Source organism: Lonchura striata, chromosome Z, assembly GCF_050655825.1.
Source record: "Lonchura striata isolate lonStrDom1 chromosome Z, ASM5065582v1, whole genome shotgun sequence".
Classification (NCBI taxonomy): domain Eukaryota; kingdom Metazoa; phylum Chordata; class Aves; order Passeriformes; family Estrildidae; genus Lonchura; species Lonchura striata.
Window position 1 is genome coordinate 39691305 of NC_140740.1, and position 19035 is coordinate 39710339.

A 19035-nucleotide genomic window follows, 5' to 3' on the forward strand; every position below is an offset into this window, starting at 1 on the left:
TGGCCTCCACCAGCAGCTACAAGGCAAAGGTGGAGAGGTTTACCAGAGGTGGCCAGTCCAAGTGATTGCTTCTCCAGCCCATACTTCCCAGACGTAGTGATGACCTTCATCTGAAAATGTCCCCAGATCCCATGACTGGCACTGAAATTCCATGTCCTGTGGCACGTGGAGGAAAATCTGCCGTTAGCTCTGAAAATACTGCTTCCCAGCTAGGACAAAGGAAGGATTCAAATGGGGGCTGTGCCAAGCACTGGACTCGTGCATGTCTCTTTGAGTAGGCTCAAGTCACTGGCATCATCCCAGCTGCTGGCAGGAGAGAAAAGGGCGCTTAGAACCACCCAATTCACCCAAATGTCTGTTTGTTCAGGCTGAAGAAGCCTGACAGGTACCAGATCAGACAAACCTGGATGCCAGTTTCCCTGCCACCAGTTTACCAAGTGCCTTTCTCCAGGGCATGCAAGCAGGGACAAGCTCAGGAAGTGATCCACTGGCACCACTGAGATTCCCTACATGCCCACATTGGTTTTGCACTCAGAGATATATTTGATCCACTTTTTTTCTAATCCCATCTGGCTGCTGTCAGATGCAGCTTTGTGGGCACCAGAATCCAAGGTGTCTTGGTTCCCCTTAGAATGCACTCAGCCTGTCTCCATCAGGCAAGATATGGACCCAGCTTCTCGGCACAATTGTTTTCAGTGCATCAGTGTAGTTCTTTCTTAGTGCTTTGCTGTACCACACTGTGGTAAAGAATGCTGCAGGTAAGGTACACTATAGCACCTTTCACAAGATACCAAATTTCACTAACCCCAAGTATACCACTGCTCTTGAGGAAATTACTTGGCATGCTTGAAGCATGTCCACTCAGGCCACGAGCTCCTCTTGCCCTAGCCAAACTCTAACTTCACAGAGCAGGGCAATTCTCCTGCTTAAGAATTCCAGTCTGACTTGAAAACATCAGCAAAGAACAAAAGAACACAATAGGGAGCTTTCAGAGATGTTTTTCTCATTGCATGATTTTTCTTCATTCTTCTTGTCTAACAGAGCACATGTGAATCCAGGCTTTCAAAGGTTTGCCTGATACACAACTGTGATGACAAAGGATGAGTGTGGTGAAAACACAAAGACAAAAGATCCTTCCAACAGAAGTCTTCCCAAATGGGGTAAGAGGAGTCCAGGACTGGAAACCCTAGAGACAGGAATTGATTCTGAGATGGCAAAGAGGGTTCTAATGTTTCTCTGAAAAAACAAGGGTTCCTCAAAATGAGCTGGAGTGACCACACTGGGAGATGAACACAGGTAAACTTATACTGTCAACTTAACAAAATACAGCTGAGATTGAAAAAACAGAGAAGAGGAGGTGTGCAAGTGCTTATTGTTTATAGCCTTGGGTAAGTAAGAAGCCTGCTTTGTTTTAGTTATTGCAGCATCATCTGTTTTCTCTAGGTAATCAAGGATCATTGTTCATTTTTTTAAAATTCACAATGATCCACAAAACATGTTTAACAAAGCTGCATTCCCTTTTTCTGGTTGTAAAGTTACCCTGGGTGGAATCCCAAGAATTAGACATTCCAAATCCACATTCCAAGGGATGATCAGCTGGGCTTCTGCAGATACATCCAACATGGTTTTGGCATTTATAGTGAAACTAGAGTTCAAGTAAATTCCCTGGCTGTGCCCATTTCTTCCCGCACCTAAAGCTTTTACATGCCTTGTTTTATCTACATGTAAAAATAGTAACCAGTGAAAACTTCAGAAAGCGTTCCCCTCCTTACCCTTCTTCCATCCAGACAAACTGCAAATCCTGCTATTTAAACCAGACTTTCTACACATTGTTGTTGCTTTCATCTGAATTATCTGTGATTAATCCACATATTTCCTGGAGGACAATGCAAAGAACTGCATGGAGGCCTTTCTAATTCCTGTCAGAATGGAAAGTAACCCCACCACCTGCCTGATTCAGACATGGGCTGTGGACACAGCCCTAGTGAACTGCCATGCATTCATGAAAGCAGAAAACCATTCACAACTACCCTGCAACACTGACTGCTGAAAAACTGAAGAACCATGCAGCATTCTGTGTGCATTAACAGCTTCCACAGAGCAGGCATGTCTAATACCTCCTGGGGACAGGACGCTAACTGATTATTATGCTATTTCATGGCTTGGATACAGCAGCAATCTCAAAGTGTTCAATGTTGTGTATGCCCAACATACTCGGCACAATTTTCAAAGCAGAGCATGAAGTGTGTCAAAGAGCACTAACCAGTCAATTAGCAAATGTCTAATAGGATCTTACATGGGGTAAGAGAGCAATACTACAAGCAGGTGGAAAATCATAGTTCTGCACAAGGAGAGAGCAGTGCCTGTACTGTAATGGACTAGCAGGGGAGCTGCTGAAGGCATGGGTGGTACTGTATCCTGGGAGTGAAACTGGAGCGACATGTCAGTGCAGCCCTTCTAGATACAGCAACACAGCATGTCAGTAAACTTTGGGATGGGTGTATGCTCCCATGCATGCACAAGACAATTCACCATGTGAACAGCAGTGCCCGTGGGTTTGCTGTCTGTTAGACTGCAGTCTGTTTTACCAACATACAAAGCAGCTTCTGTGAACTCCAGCACTGAGCTGCACAAATGTGTGGGACTGTAGAAATGTGTCCTTGCTTCTGACCTGGGCTTTTTAGTCACCAACAGCCACGGAGAGGGTGAGGCATATTTCAGAAGGGGCAGACAATTTGGAAACCATCTTGAGTCTCGAACATCTGCCAGGGTCTGTCCTCTAATACTACAAGTGAAGAATCACAAACTGCCTTATCAGTACAGAGGTGCAAATAAACTTCTGACAAAGGGCAGATCCTCAAGCCTCAAAGGATGCAAAAACAGCCCAGGTATTTCTTATGAAACTTAAAAATAGTTCCAGCAAAATGCTCTATTGCGATGAAAATGGCTTGTAGCCATTAGCCTGCACAATTGTGAAGGTGAGATATGGTCTTAAGTCACATAGGAAATCTCTCTTCAGGAGCTCAGGGGAGTGCTTGTCATTCTACTGTCCTACATCATTGAAATTTTCTGACTCAGAACCCATCCTACACAGAGAGAAATTTGCATTGAAGTTTATCTTACAGTAGTTCATCACCACATGGCTTCCTTCACTTGCATTCTTCATGTTCTCTGCCATGGCAGCTGAAGAAGTTGATTAATATGGAAAACTAATTACTATCTTCATTGTTAGTACTACCTCTCTCTCAAGTACACTTCGAAGTCTCAGCCTCAGCACACTTAAATATGGAGAGGACCATGTTAAATAGCAATTTGCATTAGAATAGCAATTTGCTGGTTTATCACTGCCCACAGTAATAATAAGGGCTCTGCTATACCCAGTGTACATCCAGAGAGACATGGCACCAGACTTCCAAGAGGACTCCTTGCGACTTAGCCCAGACCTTCTCCAGACCACCACCAGAATCAGACTAAGGGAGTGCAAATGGTAAGTCCTACATGCTGAAACAGCTTGTTTACTCAGACTATTTGTATGCATTTTCTCTCTCCCACCCTACTATTACACATGCATGGCACCTTTCAGTCTTGTTTCCCTTTCTGTCCAGTCTCCTGTACTCCTGCAAACAGCATTACATCAGAATTTCTTAGTTTGGCTTGTGTACTACTAGAAATACTACACAGCCGTGCACAGCAGAAAAAATCCCATCACTGGCATTCATTTTATAAAGCTTTAATATTGTGTTTAACAATCTCAAGGGACTATGGCAAGCAAATTTAAATTGAGACAGCAGACTATGAAATATAATAATGTCTGCACCTCCTCTAAATATTTATAAAACCAAAAATAAAGTAGGTTCTAAAGCAGGCTGAAAATACTGTGTTCAGAGGACTTTAAGGACCCATCTCCATGCTTATAGGACACTGCTTCCTCCTGTCTCCAGGGAGCAAAGTCCTCTGAAGATTCTCAGAAGTATACATGAGAACAAGCTATCAAAAATGAGGGAAAGGAATGCTTTGAATTTAACAGCTGATCAGAGGGGTGGGGTGAAGAGAGAAGCAGAGAATTCAGGAAAGTGGTACCAACTGCTAAAGAACAGCGAACAGAGCAGTGAGCACACAAAGTGCACAGCTGTCCGAGAATGCTCCGCTCCACAAATGCAGTATGCCAAACAAGGCACTATTCAAAGCTTACCAAGTTAAGGAAATGGGAAAAGCTCAACAATATTGCTCTGACAATAAATTCAGAAATAAAAAACACTTGTTAAAGGAAGGACTGTTCTGTAACAACTCTGAATAATAGCTATGAGATAAAAAAATCCCTCCAAAATTAGGGAATGATCACAAGAACAAAACTGAACATTGTTTTATTGATAAATAACTTTTAAAATAATTTAACTCAAATATTCTAGCATTACAATGGTAAACAACATGAAAATTTTCAGGAAGTCAACTGAAGTCAACAGACTCCAAACTTGTTACACAAACACAGATTTTTCAATTTTATCCCCATTATGTCTTCAAGGCCATGTAGTAGTTATATTTCTCTTCAAAGCCTGTTACTTATTTTATTGCTAAGCTGCTACATTGCAGAAGTGATGATTAATCACCCTTTGAAAATTCCACAAGACTTTGAGACACAAAATCATGAATCCATGTATCAATATGTGGATGAGATGTGTCCACAAGAAAAGTCAGTATTTTTCGATCCCAAGAGTTAGTGCTGTCATTAATTGCCTGTATCTGTGCCACAAAAGGTTTCTTCTCTACAAGATTCCGAAACACTATTGATGCCTCTTCTGACCACTGCTGGTTTTTCACTCCTAGGACAAATGTAAAGCAAAACAGAAGGTCATTTATAGACTAGAACAAGTTTAAAAGTAGTGGTGTGAGGTTAAATTCTTGAGAAAAGAGATTTTAAAGTACTAATGAAGGCAACTTAAATCTAGAAAAGAAACACAAGCTCACTCATCTCCCACACAAACATGCTTAATTATTACACAGACTAGGATTTTTTTTTTTTCTTGAAGTCTAAAGATAATGATGTGTTTGCAGAAGTGAACGGCAAATACACTGACTCACTGAGCATTCAGAGGATATTTACTAACTTGCATGACCAGGGCTTATCAGGACCCACGATGAAAAGGAAACTAAAGATCCTTTCAAAACAAACTTTCTTTATCTACAGCTTGAGGGTGCTGACATGACTTGTCCCGTTGGCCTTGCTTTAGATTTTCTTAATCTTAAAGTAACATCAGTTACTAAAACACCTGTCAAACCTTCAAGTCCCAAACAGGACATACAGAGGCCAGAAACAAAGAGAAGTTATGCCTAAATGCCTCACAACTGTTTTTACTTTTTTCAGAGTAGTGTCCCACAAAGTCAAGTCTGCAGGAACATAAACAAGTTTTTGAATATGGCTGCAATACATCTAGAAATAAGTGGCACCTGCAGACTTGGGATTCAGCTCCCCAGACCACTGCTCACGTACAGCATTTAGACACAGGAGTTCAAATATCATGCTGCAATGCCCAAAAGCCACTTTGTGGCTAACAGAAGCAGAATGGTAAAATAACAATATTTTGCTTTTACTATCAGCAGCAGCTTGCCACTGACAGGACAACAAAGAACACAGCTGCCTTCAATTCCAAAATGAATTAAAAGTCAATAGTTAATCAACACTTAAGAAAGAGTAATTAATGCTAGGAAAGCATTATGCAAATGGGAATACAAATGGGATTTTACAGGAAAACAGATCAGCGACTATGAGGTATGAGACATAAAAACAGAGAGAAAAAACTAGAAGAATTGCAGGACAATAGTTACTGATCTTCCAGGCTCAGATGGCCTGCTTTGACAATATGAAGCATCTCAGGGGCAATTTATCTAGCTACGTGGGAGACTCAGTGAAGCAGGAAAACTTGATGACTTGCAGGCTTGCTGAGCATGGTCCTCCAGAAGACAGACACAGCTAGAAATCAGCAACATTACAGCATTGCACGTTGAGGACCTCAGCCTGTCAGTAGCACATCCATCACAAATCATTAATTTAAAGCTATCCCCAAGGTCACAATGAGGCTATGCAGGAAAGCAAATCCACAGAAGACACAGGGCACTAACTCTGTCACCTGTCACTTCTAACAAGCATATTCTGTGACTGAAATCTAGAGCAGTGCTGACCAAACAGCATCAGAAAGCAGCAGCTGAGATGTATACATATGAACACAACAGAGAAATGAAGAAAAATTTTTGAAATGAAAGAAAAGACAGCAAGGAGAGATCAGGTTTTATTTTTAAAATTCTCTCAGATGTATGCACACTCTCTATGTGCCATATTCTCAAGGAAATTATCTTATGTAAGCTTATTGAAAGCCCCCTTATGGAGTTCTTTGTTTGGAGAAAACCAATATATATCAGGAAAATCTGGATTCCAAATATGCACTGGAGAGCTGTAAATTACAATAGGATAAATATATATATATATATTAAAAAATTGCCTAGAAATTCAGCTAGGTTCCTAAATATAAACTGCGATATTCAGAACATTAGGTTCTTACCAACAGATGCATCCTAACTTTCATACTTGGTAATTGGTTGTGTTAAAGGATCCAAAAACATTAAGTTTTTATTTCCTTGTGTCTTTTGCATAGTAGATATCACAAACATTAAATAATAAATTTTATGACCATGAAAAGCAGCTGCTGGGAAAGTTTCAGCAGTCTTAATTCTAAAAGATGGTACCTTAAAGTGCTCTATTAAATTACACAAACTAATTACACACAATCATCAGCGCCTATGCCAAGAATAAAAGCAGCACATAAACATGCAGAAGAAACCCAATTACATAACCCTTGACTTTTTTCCATTTTAAATTTCTATTCATTTCATATGCCCACTGATGTAAGACTTCAACAAGAACAATTGCAAATGCTTGATACTTACCTGCAAGCTGAGCTGTGATAGCTTGGAAAGGTAGTCTTCTGAACGTATCCAGGAGTGGCTGTACTTTCCCTATGCTGACAAACTCATGTTTGCCATAGTCCAGCTCATACACTGACAAAAACCCATTTCTAAGAATCGCTTTTATTATGACTCTGTACCACCTAAAAGGGAGAACAAAACCAGACCATTTGAATTCATATTCAGACACTGTCAAAGCACCAGAAAAATAATGCACAACCAAAAGATCTTAACCAACATATCTCAGACTTCCCAAATATGTATTTACCTGAATAAAAGTCAACTATCCCAGCTACAATATGGAAGCATGAAGAGACTGCAATCTCATTAACTCCCTTAATCTCTCAGATACCATTGGACATCTGCTATGTTGTTTACAATGCAGACTAAGCAAAGCTAGGCTTGCTTAGCTTAGCAGAGTTAAGCTTGCTTTTAAAGATTTTACATAATTTAAGTATCTACTTACTCATCTCCAATTTTAGCTGCATACAGCTTATTTTTTTCAATGGTCACAGGTTTCTCTTCTTCCCTGCTGTAGTACAAGATCATTTCTTCCATTAGGGCATACAGACTGTTAAGCTCATTCCAAGGCTGAACAACGAAATGACCAGGATGGCAGGCCACTGAGACGTAGATATCCATGAGGTCACCAGGCTTTGGCAAGGGTAGAGGAGGTGGCATCTCAATGGTGGACACTGCACTGCTGGGTTCTCTGCCTAAATCAGGAAAACTCTTCTCCAGCTTCCCACTAGGTAACTGTAGAGCTGGAACAGCATCACCTACAGCCTTTGTGAAGCTAGTCCCACTGGGTGTCACACTCAAGAAAACATCTTTCTGATGCTTCCACAAGTCTGCATTTTTGATCTGTCTATTGATGCTACAATCCATGTCTGGGAAATTCTCTGGAGCAAACAAGTAAATGTGTGCAATTCCTTTTGAAGCATCCTGTTTAATCACCTTGGAACACAAAATACCATTTAACAACCAGTTAGTAACTATTAAAGGCACATCTGATTTTGTACAGAAGACTAAAGCAGTAATAGTTCATTGCATTTATGCACAGAAACATTTTCAGTGTTCTCCCAGATACATTAAAGAACCCATGGGTAATAAGCCATTCACCGCAGATAAAAAGCACCTGCAGCAATTCCACTAACTTAAACCAAACACAAAACTTGAATTTTGTTCCATCCAACAGGTTCAATCACAGTACTGTGTGTAGAATTCTTCTTTTCAGAAGAACAGTAGCCAGTGTCCATACAGATCTAAAAAACTTATTAAATAGTAACACCTAATCCTTTAAATTGTCTTCCTGACATTATGGGAATTGAGGCCTGCTAAATTAGATGGAAAAAAAAAGAAAAAAGCTTCCAGGTTTCTTTCACATGTAATTTTCAAGCACTTACATAAAAATATTTCCTATTTACCATCAGATATACTAACATTATTAATAGTAAAGCACTTAAATTTTAATTTGACAAAGTATGCAACATTCCTTTAATGATGTTGAAGTTCCTAGCCAGGAATAAAAAACTTTCTGCAATTAAAGCATGCATCTGCTGTCTATAATTTAATACAGCAAATATTAGCACCACATTCAAACTCTTTTGGAAGAGGATGTCTAGAAAAGCCAGGTGCAACAGGTGTAAGTCTCAGAATAGAGATTTAGACTAAAGCAAGCAAGAAGGTTATGGAAAGCTATAAAGCACTTTTTTCGAAGTGTCTGGCAGTAGCTGGAATCAAAAGGTTAAGAAGAAATTATCATTGTTTAGTCTGTAGTTATAATAGATTTCCTTTAGAAGGGTATTAAACTAGCTTAAACAGTTAGTTAAACTATCTAGGATACGTTGTAAATGGAAATAATTTTATCTCAAAGATAAGAGAAATTCTAACTATATAAAGCATATACTAAAACAAAGTCATTTAGAAAAAGCAAACAAAAAATTAAACTGCTTTCAAAGACTAGAAGGAGAAAAAGCTTTGCTCACAAGAGGCATAAAAGTAATTTAAGATTAATTCAGAAGTTGCATATTTTTATGTGCTGAAACATGACAACTGCGTTTCTTTCTGATCAGTGGCAAAATAACTCTAGTTACATATTTGGACTTGGACAGCAACATGTGAACAGCTGCTGTGAAAATTGCAAAATTCACAGCAGAGCAGAAAAGAGAAGATTCTAACAGGCCTAAGCAAGTAAGTTTTAAAACAAAATTGCTAAGAAAACAATAGTACTTATGTCCTTTAGCTGGTTACAAACTTCTACACTTCTGTAACAAAAACCAATTTGATGAGTTGTTAAGCTTTTGAAGTTGTTTTTTCAATGCTCTTTCCACATGCCTATGTGATTTCAGGTCTCATAGGCATTTTGACTATTTACCTTCATGCTAAATTCAGGACAATTTATTACAGCATCTCTCAGCCACAGTACAGCATCTGGAGTCCACATGCCAGTGTTAGGTGGCAAGTCTGCCAGACAGCACTTCAAAGCCTAAGAACAGAATTAAGTATACAAGATGTAATTTATTAATATGAAAGCTGGTTCACTTCAGAGAATAATGCTGACAGAATCAATCATATATGACAAACAGAAAGAGAAAGAGCAAAACACAAATCCAGTACCATGACACATACAGAACATCCACCAACTCAGAGGACTACACTGTGATTTATTTCAGGCAAAGATACACAATAAAATACACTGCAATGTTGAATGCTGTGAAACAAAACAGAATTTCAGTACATAAACCTTGAAGCAGAAGCACTACAAACACTGCCAAGAGATTGAATACAGGTCAACTTTAACATGTCTTTATACCTGAGGAGGTATTTCAATTACTTCTCTCAGGAATTGTGGTGGGATTTCTTTGAGCTCTGATACTTTTACAGTTGCAACTGTTCCACTATCCATAAATTGCACATCAAGTGCCTGTCTAGTGTGAATAATTTTTATCTGCAAGAAGAAAGCAAAAGCATAATTTTGAGGTCAAAAACCCAACAGTGACAAATACATTATAAAATATTTCATGGAAACTAAACATTCATAGTGAATTAAACAAGAAGAAGAGACATTTATGTGTCGTCAAATTCTAGCTGTTTTTTGAATACTTCTTACCTCTACACGTGCCAATTTTCCTTTGGAAGGAAACAAGCATATTTTGCCACAGAAAGGTACCAATACATTGAACTCAGATGTCTGCTGCAAATATAAAAACAAAAGTCAAAAAGCACAGAGCTATTACTATCTGCACTCAACTAACCATTTCAAAAGCAACACATGTCATAAACAGTACTGAGAAGCAAAAGCTATTTCAAATAAAAAGTATTTTTACAGCTTTAGAAACACTTCTTATCACATTGCTTTAAGTTTCCCCAGTTGGTAAATCTTTTAATCCCAAACTCTGTACCTTACACAGGGAAATTGGAAGAACATGAAGTGACAGGGGTAAAAAACCACATTTGGGAAAAGACTAGGAAATTACCAGTAATTACCTGACTTAAAAAGCAAGAGCAGTTAAGACCTATGACACAAGTGAAGAAGCTCCTAGCTTATATTCTAGAACATACAATTTCTTGAGACATATAACAAACCAAATTTACTGCTAACTCAAATGAAAGTCTCATAGGGGTGACAGGTACCATGATAATGCTACATAGCATAACAAGGCAATGGCTAGAGTACAAAAAGTAGGGAAACTCCATTTGAAGAATAATCAACACCTTAATAGGTTTAAATTCTTGGGCAAAATGAGTTAAAACTGTCCAGATAAGCTGCAAAGCCTGATATTAAAAGAATCTGAAGAACAATATCTTTCTTTGATAGCAGCAAGAAAATGTCAAGCACTCTCTCCCAAGAATACAACTCTTGAAACACCTTTATGGCTGCCTTCTTTAGTGTCTTTATGTTGCTAAATATTTTAGCAACTTTTAGGAACTTGTGTTGCTAAACTTTAGCAACTTCAGCAAAATATTTAGACATCTTTCAGTGTTTAGTGTTTCAGTGTTTGCTTGAAACTGAATCCTGATAAATGAAATACGTTCAGCATAACATATTTCCAGATGGTTGCACAATAGGTCTAAAGCTCAACTTCTACACCTAAAACACTTTGACAGCATAGTTTCACAAGCAGCAGTTCTAGCAGAACCTCCAGGGATCTGTATTGCATGATTTGATTTTGCCAGGCTCAGCTGAACTACAAAATTTATTATCTTAATTCTTACAAATTTGATTATCTTAAAATTTCTTCTCTTTTGCCTAAATTCCCTTGAGTCTAATAAGGATTGTTGCATGTATCTGTAAATGGCTGGTGGGGCATCAGACTTCTCTGCCACATTTTAAAGCGACTTAAGACTTTTCAAAATGTCTCCTATACATAACTTTGACATTGAAAAGAAAGCATCAAAAGACACTTTTCACACAGAAAGTGCACCCCAAAAAACCACAAATTAGAAAGAGAACTTTTAGCCTTTTTGAACAGTCTATGGCTACCACAGAAACTTACACTTATGTGCAAGGAAAATTATTGGTACTCTCTGGAGAAATGCTACATGATTTCCCCACTTCCCTCACCATGGAACTTACCTTGTAAATAAAGTAGTCTTCTAGTTTCTGCAATATTTCAGAAAGTCTAGACAAGCCTTTGGATGGCACTTGACAATACAGGCTCCCATCAGAGGAAACACTGGTTACTCTGACGTTGGTATATAGTGCATCTACCTGCAACAGTATGAGTGTGACAAGGAAAGGGAAAAAAATAAAGCCCTCACAAAATTTAGCAAATTTCTGACTACTGTTTTTTGTCCATCTAAGACCTCAGCAGTCAACAATTTTTAATAATTAAGGAGGAAACAGGACAATGGTACCTGTAGGTGCAGTTCAAGGGACTTGTCATACAATGCTTTCATACAAGTAGCATTGATGTTGATATCATCTTCTCCAGAAGTGTCATAGAGAACAAGAAGAGGAGTATCACTCTTTTCCAGTATTTCCACAGCAAATATCTTGAAGCATGTCTGTGATTCCACAGCCTTTACTAGGACAGGATCATCAGAGAAGGCTTCCAGTCCTGTAAGACACACCATACCTTTTTGTGTACAGAAGTTCTACTGCACCCCTACTACTTGCAATCTACTTAATTTCTACTTTTTTATCAAAGAAAGCCATCTTTGGGGGAAGGGCACAATAGAAAAGAAGACCCTCTTCATAAAGAGCTGAAGCAAATGTGTAGAAAAAAAATGGAAAGCATCCAAGTATTAAAAAAATCAACCAACCAAAATAAGATAAGCTCATTCACAGCAATTTCACATATTTAAAATTTAATATTTTAAAAAAGTTAAAAAGGCCTACTACTTTTAGAAAGATAAATAAATTTACCTTTCTAATAGCACTAGGATCACTTCAGAATAATTAAATAGGCTCATATTTAGAAATATTACCTAATTTGGTCACAACAGATGTACTTCATTTATGGAAAAAAATATTGTACTAGTGTACATTGCTTCACACAACCCGTTTCCTTTACGGTAAATGTTTCTTTTTATTTTTTTAGGCTCATGTATATTAAAGGGCCAAAGACATTGATGTTAAGTGCAGAAACAATTAAGTTCCATTACAGAGGTACAGGATAAAATCATCTTCTAATATTAAGGATTCTCTGTAAAACTCTTCTTCACATCCTTTCTTCCTTCCTTTTCCTTCTTTCCATGCATATCCATGTCTGCTTAGACTAGCTGAGCTGAACAAAATCTTTTAAACACATACAGAACTATTACAAAAAAGGATCAGAACTCCCAGACTCACAGAGGCTTCAATACATAAGGTATGCCAACAGTAAGCATAACAGTAAGTATGTGTGCAGTCAGCACTGGCTTTCTCTTACCTGCCAGTTTACATTTTGCAACTTGAAAAGGAAGTGATCTGAACTGTTTCTGTAGTCTGCACACACTGTTGCTTTCAACAAACTCAGTGAAGCCATGATCAACATAGTATACCTGACAAAGGAAAAGGAAATTAAAATAACTAGGTCATTAATATAATTGTAAGTATGTTTTCTTGAGTTTAAAGAGAATGTGCCACATTCTCTACACCTACAGACAAATTACTTTTTGCCAGTTTAGTACCATTAAGTTCATGTTTTCAAGGAAAGCCACATCAAGATCTCTATAAAACCATCTTCTCTTCTACAGAATCTCAACTTTAAACAGGAACTGTGCTCCAAGAATTCAGCATATTTTATCTCAAACTATGTGAAGAAAGGTAATAAAGTCACAATTTTTATTTACAAAGTTTTCAAAGTGTTGAAAACTGAAATACCACTGAGGTGCGTAAGTTGTGGCTATTGTTTTTACAGTATTAAGAGAATAATTTTCATTTAAGCTTGTCTTTACTGTGATATAAATACAACAGTCAATGCATGAAAATAGAATGTAAACTACTACTGGCAGAAAATAACTGGAGCTAAAGTTACAGAAAGAAGGCTTTGATGGGACTTCCTACAACTTTTTTTTGAAATTCTATCTTGCAAAATATCTGCATAGCAAATATTAAAAAGAAGCTCTGAACACTGAGCAAGAGGATAATCAGCAAAAGCTGCAATGAAGCAGCAGCCTTCTTTGGGCTGATAGCTCTGGCTAGGAAGAAATTAGAAGCAAGCACACCACTAATTTTCTTGCCACTTCTCTAAACCCGAAAGACCTCTCTTGCACAAGACAAAGTTTTGATACCCAACTCCAACTCACATCTGAAAGGTATCATATTAACTTTCAGAAAAAACTCAATTCTAATACATGCGCTACTTCAGTATTTATAAAATGGTTCAACTTTAAAAGTATGTTAAGCAGGGCTGGGTGATCTAACTGGGGAAAGAAACAAAAATATTAAGGATGTATCATTAATACTGACTAGTCAAGAAATAACTGAGCAGTTTTAAACTTTTTTTATACTTCTAATATATGTTCTAATTTCACTGCAGATGGCAAGAAGAGTCTGTTGTATAGGAAAATTTTATCAGAGGAGTTAGATAATGTCAATGGGGTTTAACTAAAATGCATACAATGTAACTCCCAACTTCCAAAATACCAGATGTGGTGTTTTGCCTGGAAGGAGAAAGTATACCCTTTCACCCTTCCTTTTTTTTTCCTTTTCTATTTAGTACATGTCAGAGATATTTAAGTAGAAGACATCAGACAAGATCCAAAATCTAGGAGCAAATGACTGTTGTCCTTCCCTTTCTCTTCCTGTGTCCCCCTCAAACCATTCCTCCTATCACAGGTACATTTTCACCGAAGTGCTATAGGGCCCAGCTCCTTTTAAAAACAAAACCAAAACTCCCAAGCTCAAACTATTCATGGAGAAAAACCTGAAAGACCATTTAATTTTGTCAATCATGCAACTTAGACAAGGTCTTAATTTCTCATGTACCTGAAAACAGAAGTACTTCAGGGCAAGAAAAGAAAAAATACTAGTGCAGCATATTTAAGACTGTATCTAAAAAACAAGCTTGTTTCAATTCTTTCTCCAAGTGCCAAAACAGGTAATTGCTTGCCTTTACTCTGTTGTCTTCTAGAGAAATTATCTGTGCACGCAACCAGGCATCTTCTTCAGCATGTACTGCAACAAGCTGCCCAACACTCAGAGACTGAGCTGGTGACACTGTACTGTTCCGACTGTAGTATGCTTTCATTTCATCTTCCATTTGTTCCTGGGCAGAAGAATAATCTTTGCCCACATACCTATAATATTTTACAAAAAAAAACCAACCAAATAAACAAACAAAAAGACCACAAGAGTTAGGATGCAACTTCAAAAAAGCTGAAAAGCATAAGAACATTTACATGCATATATGAATAAATTATATACATTTTCTAAGGCATTCATGTCTAAACACCTCTCTTTTTAGAAAAAAAAAGTTACTCTGTCACTAACAAACACCATCTTAATCTGGTTTTCATTAAGGCTGATCTAAACCAAAACATCTAATGTATCTTTAAAAATTAGTTATTAAACCAAGTGCTGTTTTCTCTCATACAACAGTTTTATCTTGATATTTGGCTGCTGACCTAATGATTCATACTAATGCTGTTTGTGTTACACAGGTCTTCTTAAATCAAGTACAAAAACTTTCTGGACAATCCAAATGGGAAGTTCTGGATGCTTCAGAAACAAGTCAAATTAGAGTAGACAAAAGGAAAACTTACCCAAAAATTTGTATTACTAGTTACTGTTTCAGCTTGTTCATACAGAGCATGATACTACTCAATTCTACCATACCAGAGATAGTGCAAATATTGTAATACAACATGATATCATAACTCTGTTGTAAAGATTATGCTAAATCGGACCACATTCCAGGAACTCTGATTTTCCTAGAAACAGCCTTTTTGTTTCTGTGTAAACATTTATCTACTTTGTAATGGAGATAAAGTGGGGTGACAGTCACATCTGTGTGACTTAAAGGTTTCTTGAACATTTATTTCATAAAGATACTTAACAGACAGTCAGAGTAACTCAACAGAAAGCAGAAGAATCTTTCAGAATTTCTTGCTTCGCTCACAATTTTATTCATTATTTCTTGTGAGAATTCAAGTGCAGTACCTAGTATATCAGCTCTGCCTTCAAACATTCTGTTGTGAATGCCTAGTAAATATCTAGGAGTGTTTCTATCGTCTCACTTTTATTCTAACTACATTACAATTCTTTGAGGATTGATCCATGTCTCAAAACAGAAACGGTACCAAAACCAGCGCCTTTCACCTTTGCCTTCATTGGTTTCAGACAAAAAACTTAGCCACATACCACGAAAGTAAAGAGATACTGCTCCATCCCTGGGATTGAAATAGAAATCTTGATTTTATTGATCCTGCAAAAATCAACATCAACCAACAGCTGCTACATAGCTCTTGTGTAGGTCAGCAAAAAGAGGCTAATAGGACATGTAAGAAAAGAAGAGCCCATGTACTGTAAGAAAAGAAGAGCCCATGTACTGTTTCCTTCCTATATGTCTACATGAACATTTTCTTGTTATGGCAAAAAACAGTAATCCTTTCAGGGTAGTTTCATCATATCAGGATAAATGACCTTGCCCATGAAGTACATGGATAAACCTGAGCAGTAATTTTGTAACTAGGATTAAGAAACCACTAATTATCATCATGTACCTACACAGAGCTGACAAACTGAGAAACTTCAATACTGTCCATGAAACATGGTTCAAAATTTGGGAACAGCTGCTTTATAGATAAAATTTTATTTTTCATATGGTATTTTAATCCATGGTACTCAAAGTATTCAGCCCAAATAGTTAGTGGAAATGTCCGTAAAATATCAGACTAGAAAGGTAAGAACCATTACTCCATATGGACAGTAAGTTATAAATTATGCCAGAACTAATAAGTGTACAGGAAAGTTTTGTAGAGTTAAGTGCACAGTGGGCTGGAAATAACAGATGTAATGTAACTATCCACTTCTCACACTGCCCCCTTAGACCAGGCTGATTAGGAACCAAATCAAGAAACACTAGTAGTTTTTTGCTGGATGAAAGCTCATCTTTCTATAAGTGGAATCTGAGTGCACTCAAGTCATGCCCAGTTAGTGTAAGTTATAGAAGCAAAAAGTATTTTAATAAGCACAATAGTAATATCTAAATACTGTTTCGTGTTGTAGTGAGATTATTTTAAAAAGTCTTCCAATGGCAAATTAAATCTGCCTTGATTCTCAGAAAAGCTAAAACTATGATAAAAGTGATTGGTTCAGGACAGAAATGTTTCAGAAAATTTCCATTTAAACACATGAACAAAAGGATTTAAATTTTCATTAGCAGAATGAGTAAATAAAAACCTGAAACCTCCTCTTCATCTAATTTTTTCTGGCAGCCTGCACAATATGAATGTGTGGATTTATAAATAAAGCAAAAAAGGTAGATTCCAAAATACAAACTTGCCTAATAAGGACCTCATTAGTGTTTTTCAATTCTAACACCATGATGGACACAGATCCTTCTGACGGAGTAATTAGAGAAGGAACAGTTATATTTTCTAGGTACTGGTCCTTGGATTCTTCATACTGCTGTTTAGCTGTGGCCTTTTCACCATCATGACTCTTGACTTTCTCAGTGACATTCAGATTTTCATCAATACATCTCTGGGGTTTAGCATAGAGGATCGCCTTTCTGGGAACTTCAGATACATAGTCGACAACACATACATCTGACAGCAACTCTAGATTATTTAGAATGTCTTCTGGAAATTTTACTTGGTAAGTGTCTTGGTACACTTTGGGAAGTGCATGAGCCCATAGACCATTGGAGTACTTCAGCAAGATGCCAACAACTTTTGCCTTGAAGTCGCTATTGAGTGATGCAGGTGTGGTCTCCATATTTGGTTTTAACAAAGGGTCTGCTTTTGGTGAAGTAACATTCTGAGATGCCTTTTCTTGGTCAGCATCCCTTTTGGCTACTGGTGGTATTTTCCTAGCAGGATAAAGAAATACATCAATTGCATCGCCTCCATGTATTTTCTCCACCTTGGAAAACAAAAAAGAGAGTCAATAATCAGTTGTATCTCTAACACTAAATAATTTTGCCAATTACACTTTTATAACATGCATTTTATACAGACTTTGAAGAGAACATCCACAGGGACCTAAGCTTGAGGCAGTTACTACAGATTAGCATTTCCTGTAATGCTTCGTCCTCTGTTTTGAAGGGTTCCAAACACATGTGAGTACATGAGTAATAGGCAAATATCTAATCTATGCAATGCAACTGGGACTTGCTTCCAAAGAAGTACAGTCTCTATTTCCTCCTAGCAGGATCAGAAGATGGTGATACCCTTCACAAATGTACATCTTTTGCATGTTAACCTCCCCAGTCTTCCCCACAGACAAGCAGATCATAAACAAAAGTTTCTCTCAGTTTTCTGAGGGAAAGGAGATTTGATTCTATACTTCAAAAACAAGAGAACACTTGCCAGGCAGTGCTGTCAGGCAGGCTATCTGCTGGCATGCTCAGGGAATTAGTTTTCTTTACAAAGGTTCTGAAATCAAGGAAGAAATTTCTGGTTCATAATAAATTTCATAATAAAACTGATTAGACCCTTCTACATCATGCCCCCAGCCTCCTTCAGAACCAGATATTTTGCCAGTCCCTACATATCCACCCTTTGCTATATCACATAGTCTGAAGTCACAACATTGAAGGTACTGTATGAGAATTGTATCCAAAAACTCACAATAAAATTCTGCTTCCTAAAGCTTTGCAGTTTCAATCTAGATTGATCTAACCATAGTTTAGCAGGAATCTATGTAAAATTGAGATAAAAAAAGGTCTTAGTGTTTTCAAATTAGTCCCAAAGGAAGAAAAATAAAGAAAGTTACTAAGGTTTATGTAGCTCCACTTTGAAGTTCCTTTGTCAGAGGAAACAACTCTAATCAAATTAATTTTCAAAAGATCAATGAAAAAACATGAAGCAGTTTAATTACTTGCTACTACTCAGGGGTAGCATTCACCTCCACCCATTAATATGCACACCCATCAGAACTTTATAAACCTTGCCCAAATAATTATTCACAGCTCTGTCCTAGCAACATACATTCAAAGCATAATGAATAATCAAATAAATTAACAATTTTCTGGTATTTTACAGAAAAATAATAACATACATCACTCATTATCAAGATAACATTAGCAAGAAACAAATACTGAGTTACAACACATTGAAAAATAATCAAATGGCCTTTGTTGTATGTAGAACCATGTATTTTGTCCCATGTATACCACATCACTTAGCCCAAATTGCCACATGATCTGAGTTAGGAGTTAGGAAATGAACTGCATTTCCATATACTTGCTCTGCATTAAATTGTCTAGGCTAGCGCCAAAACAATCTGTAAAAAGGTTATTGGGAAGAGGTCTTGGTCAACTTCCATGAACACTAGCATGACACAAGGAAATAATTTTCACAGATACAAAAAAAAATTAACCATGTTAGAGAACCCTCACACATTCCTGGTAGCATGCTTAAATTATTATCTATCAATTAAAAACCAAAATGGAAATACTTTCTGCAAGAATAAGACATAAGAAA

General features: G+C 37.4%; 1 protein-coding gene across 8 annotated transcripts in view; it reads right to left on the reverse strand.

Moving 5' to 3' along the window:
• Positions 1-4327: 4327 nt before the first annotated feature.
• The window catches only part of TDRD7 (tudor domain containing 7), a 46340-nt gene continuing 31632 nt past the window's right edge, over positions 4328-19035 (reverse strand). For 7 of the 8 annotated variants that reach the window (XM_021537123.3, XM_085566473.1, XM_085566470.1 and 4 more), the window contains 11 exons: positions 16893-17473; positions 14499-14685; positions 12834-12945; positions 11818-12020; positions 11537-11671; positions 10070-10153; positions 9773-9907; positions 9335-9445; positions 7424-7914; positions 6940-7100; positions 4328-4820 (listed from right to left, as the gene is read on the reverse strand). In XM_021537123.3, coding sequence (XP_021392798.2) covers positions 4600-4820; positions 6940-7100; positions 7424-7914; positions 9335-9445; positions 9773-9907; positions 10070-10153; positions 11537-11671; positions 11818-12020; positions 12834-12945; positions 14499-14685; positions 16893-17473 — 2421 coding nt within the window. In that variant the 3' untranslated portion in view covers positions 4328-4599. The remainder of the gene's footprint in view (positions 4821-6939; positions 7101-7423; positions 7915-9334; positions 9446-9772; positions 9908-10069; positions 10154-11536; positions 11672-11817; positions 12021-12833; positions 12946-14498; positions 14686-16892; positions 17474-19035) is intronic. The other variant, XM_077790512.2, reaches the window with a different exon arrangement.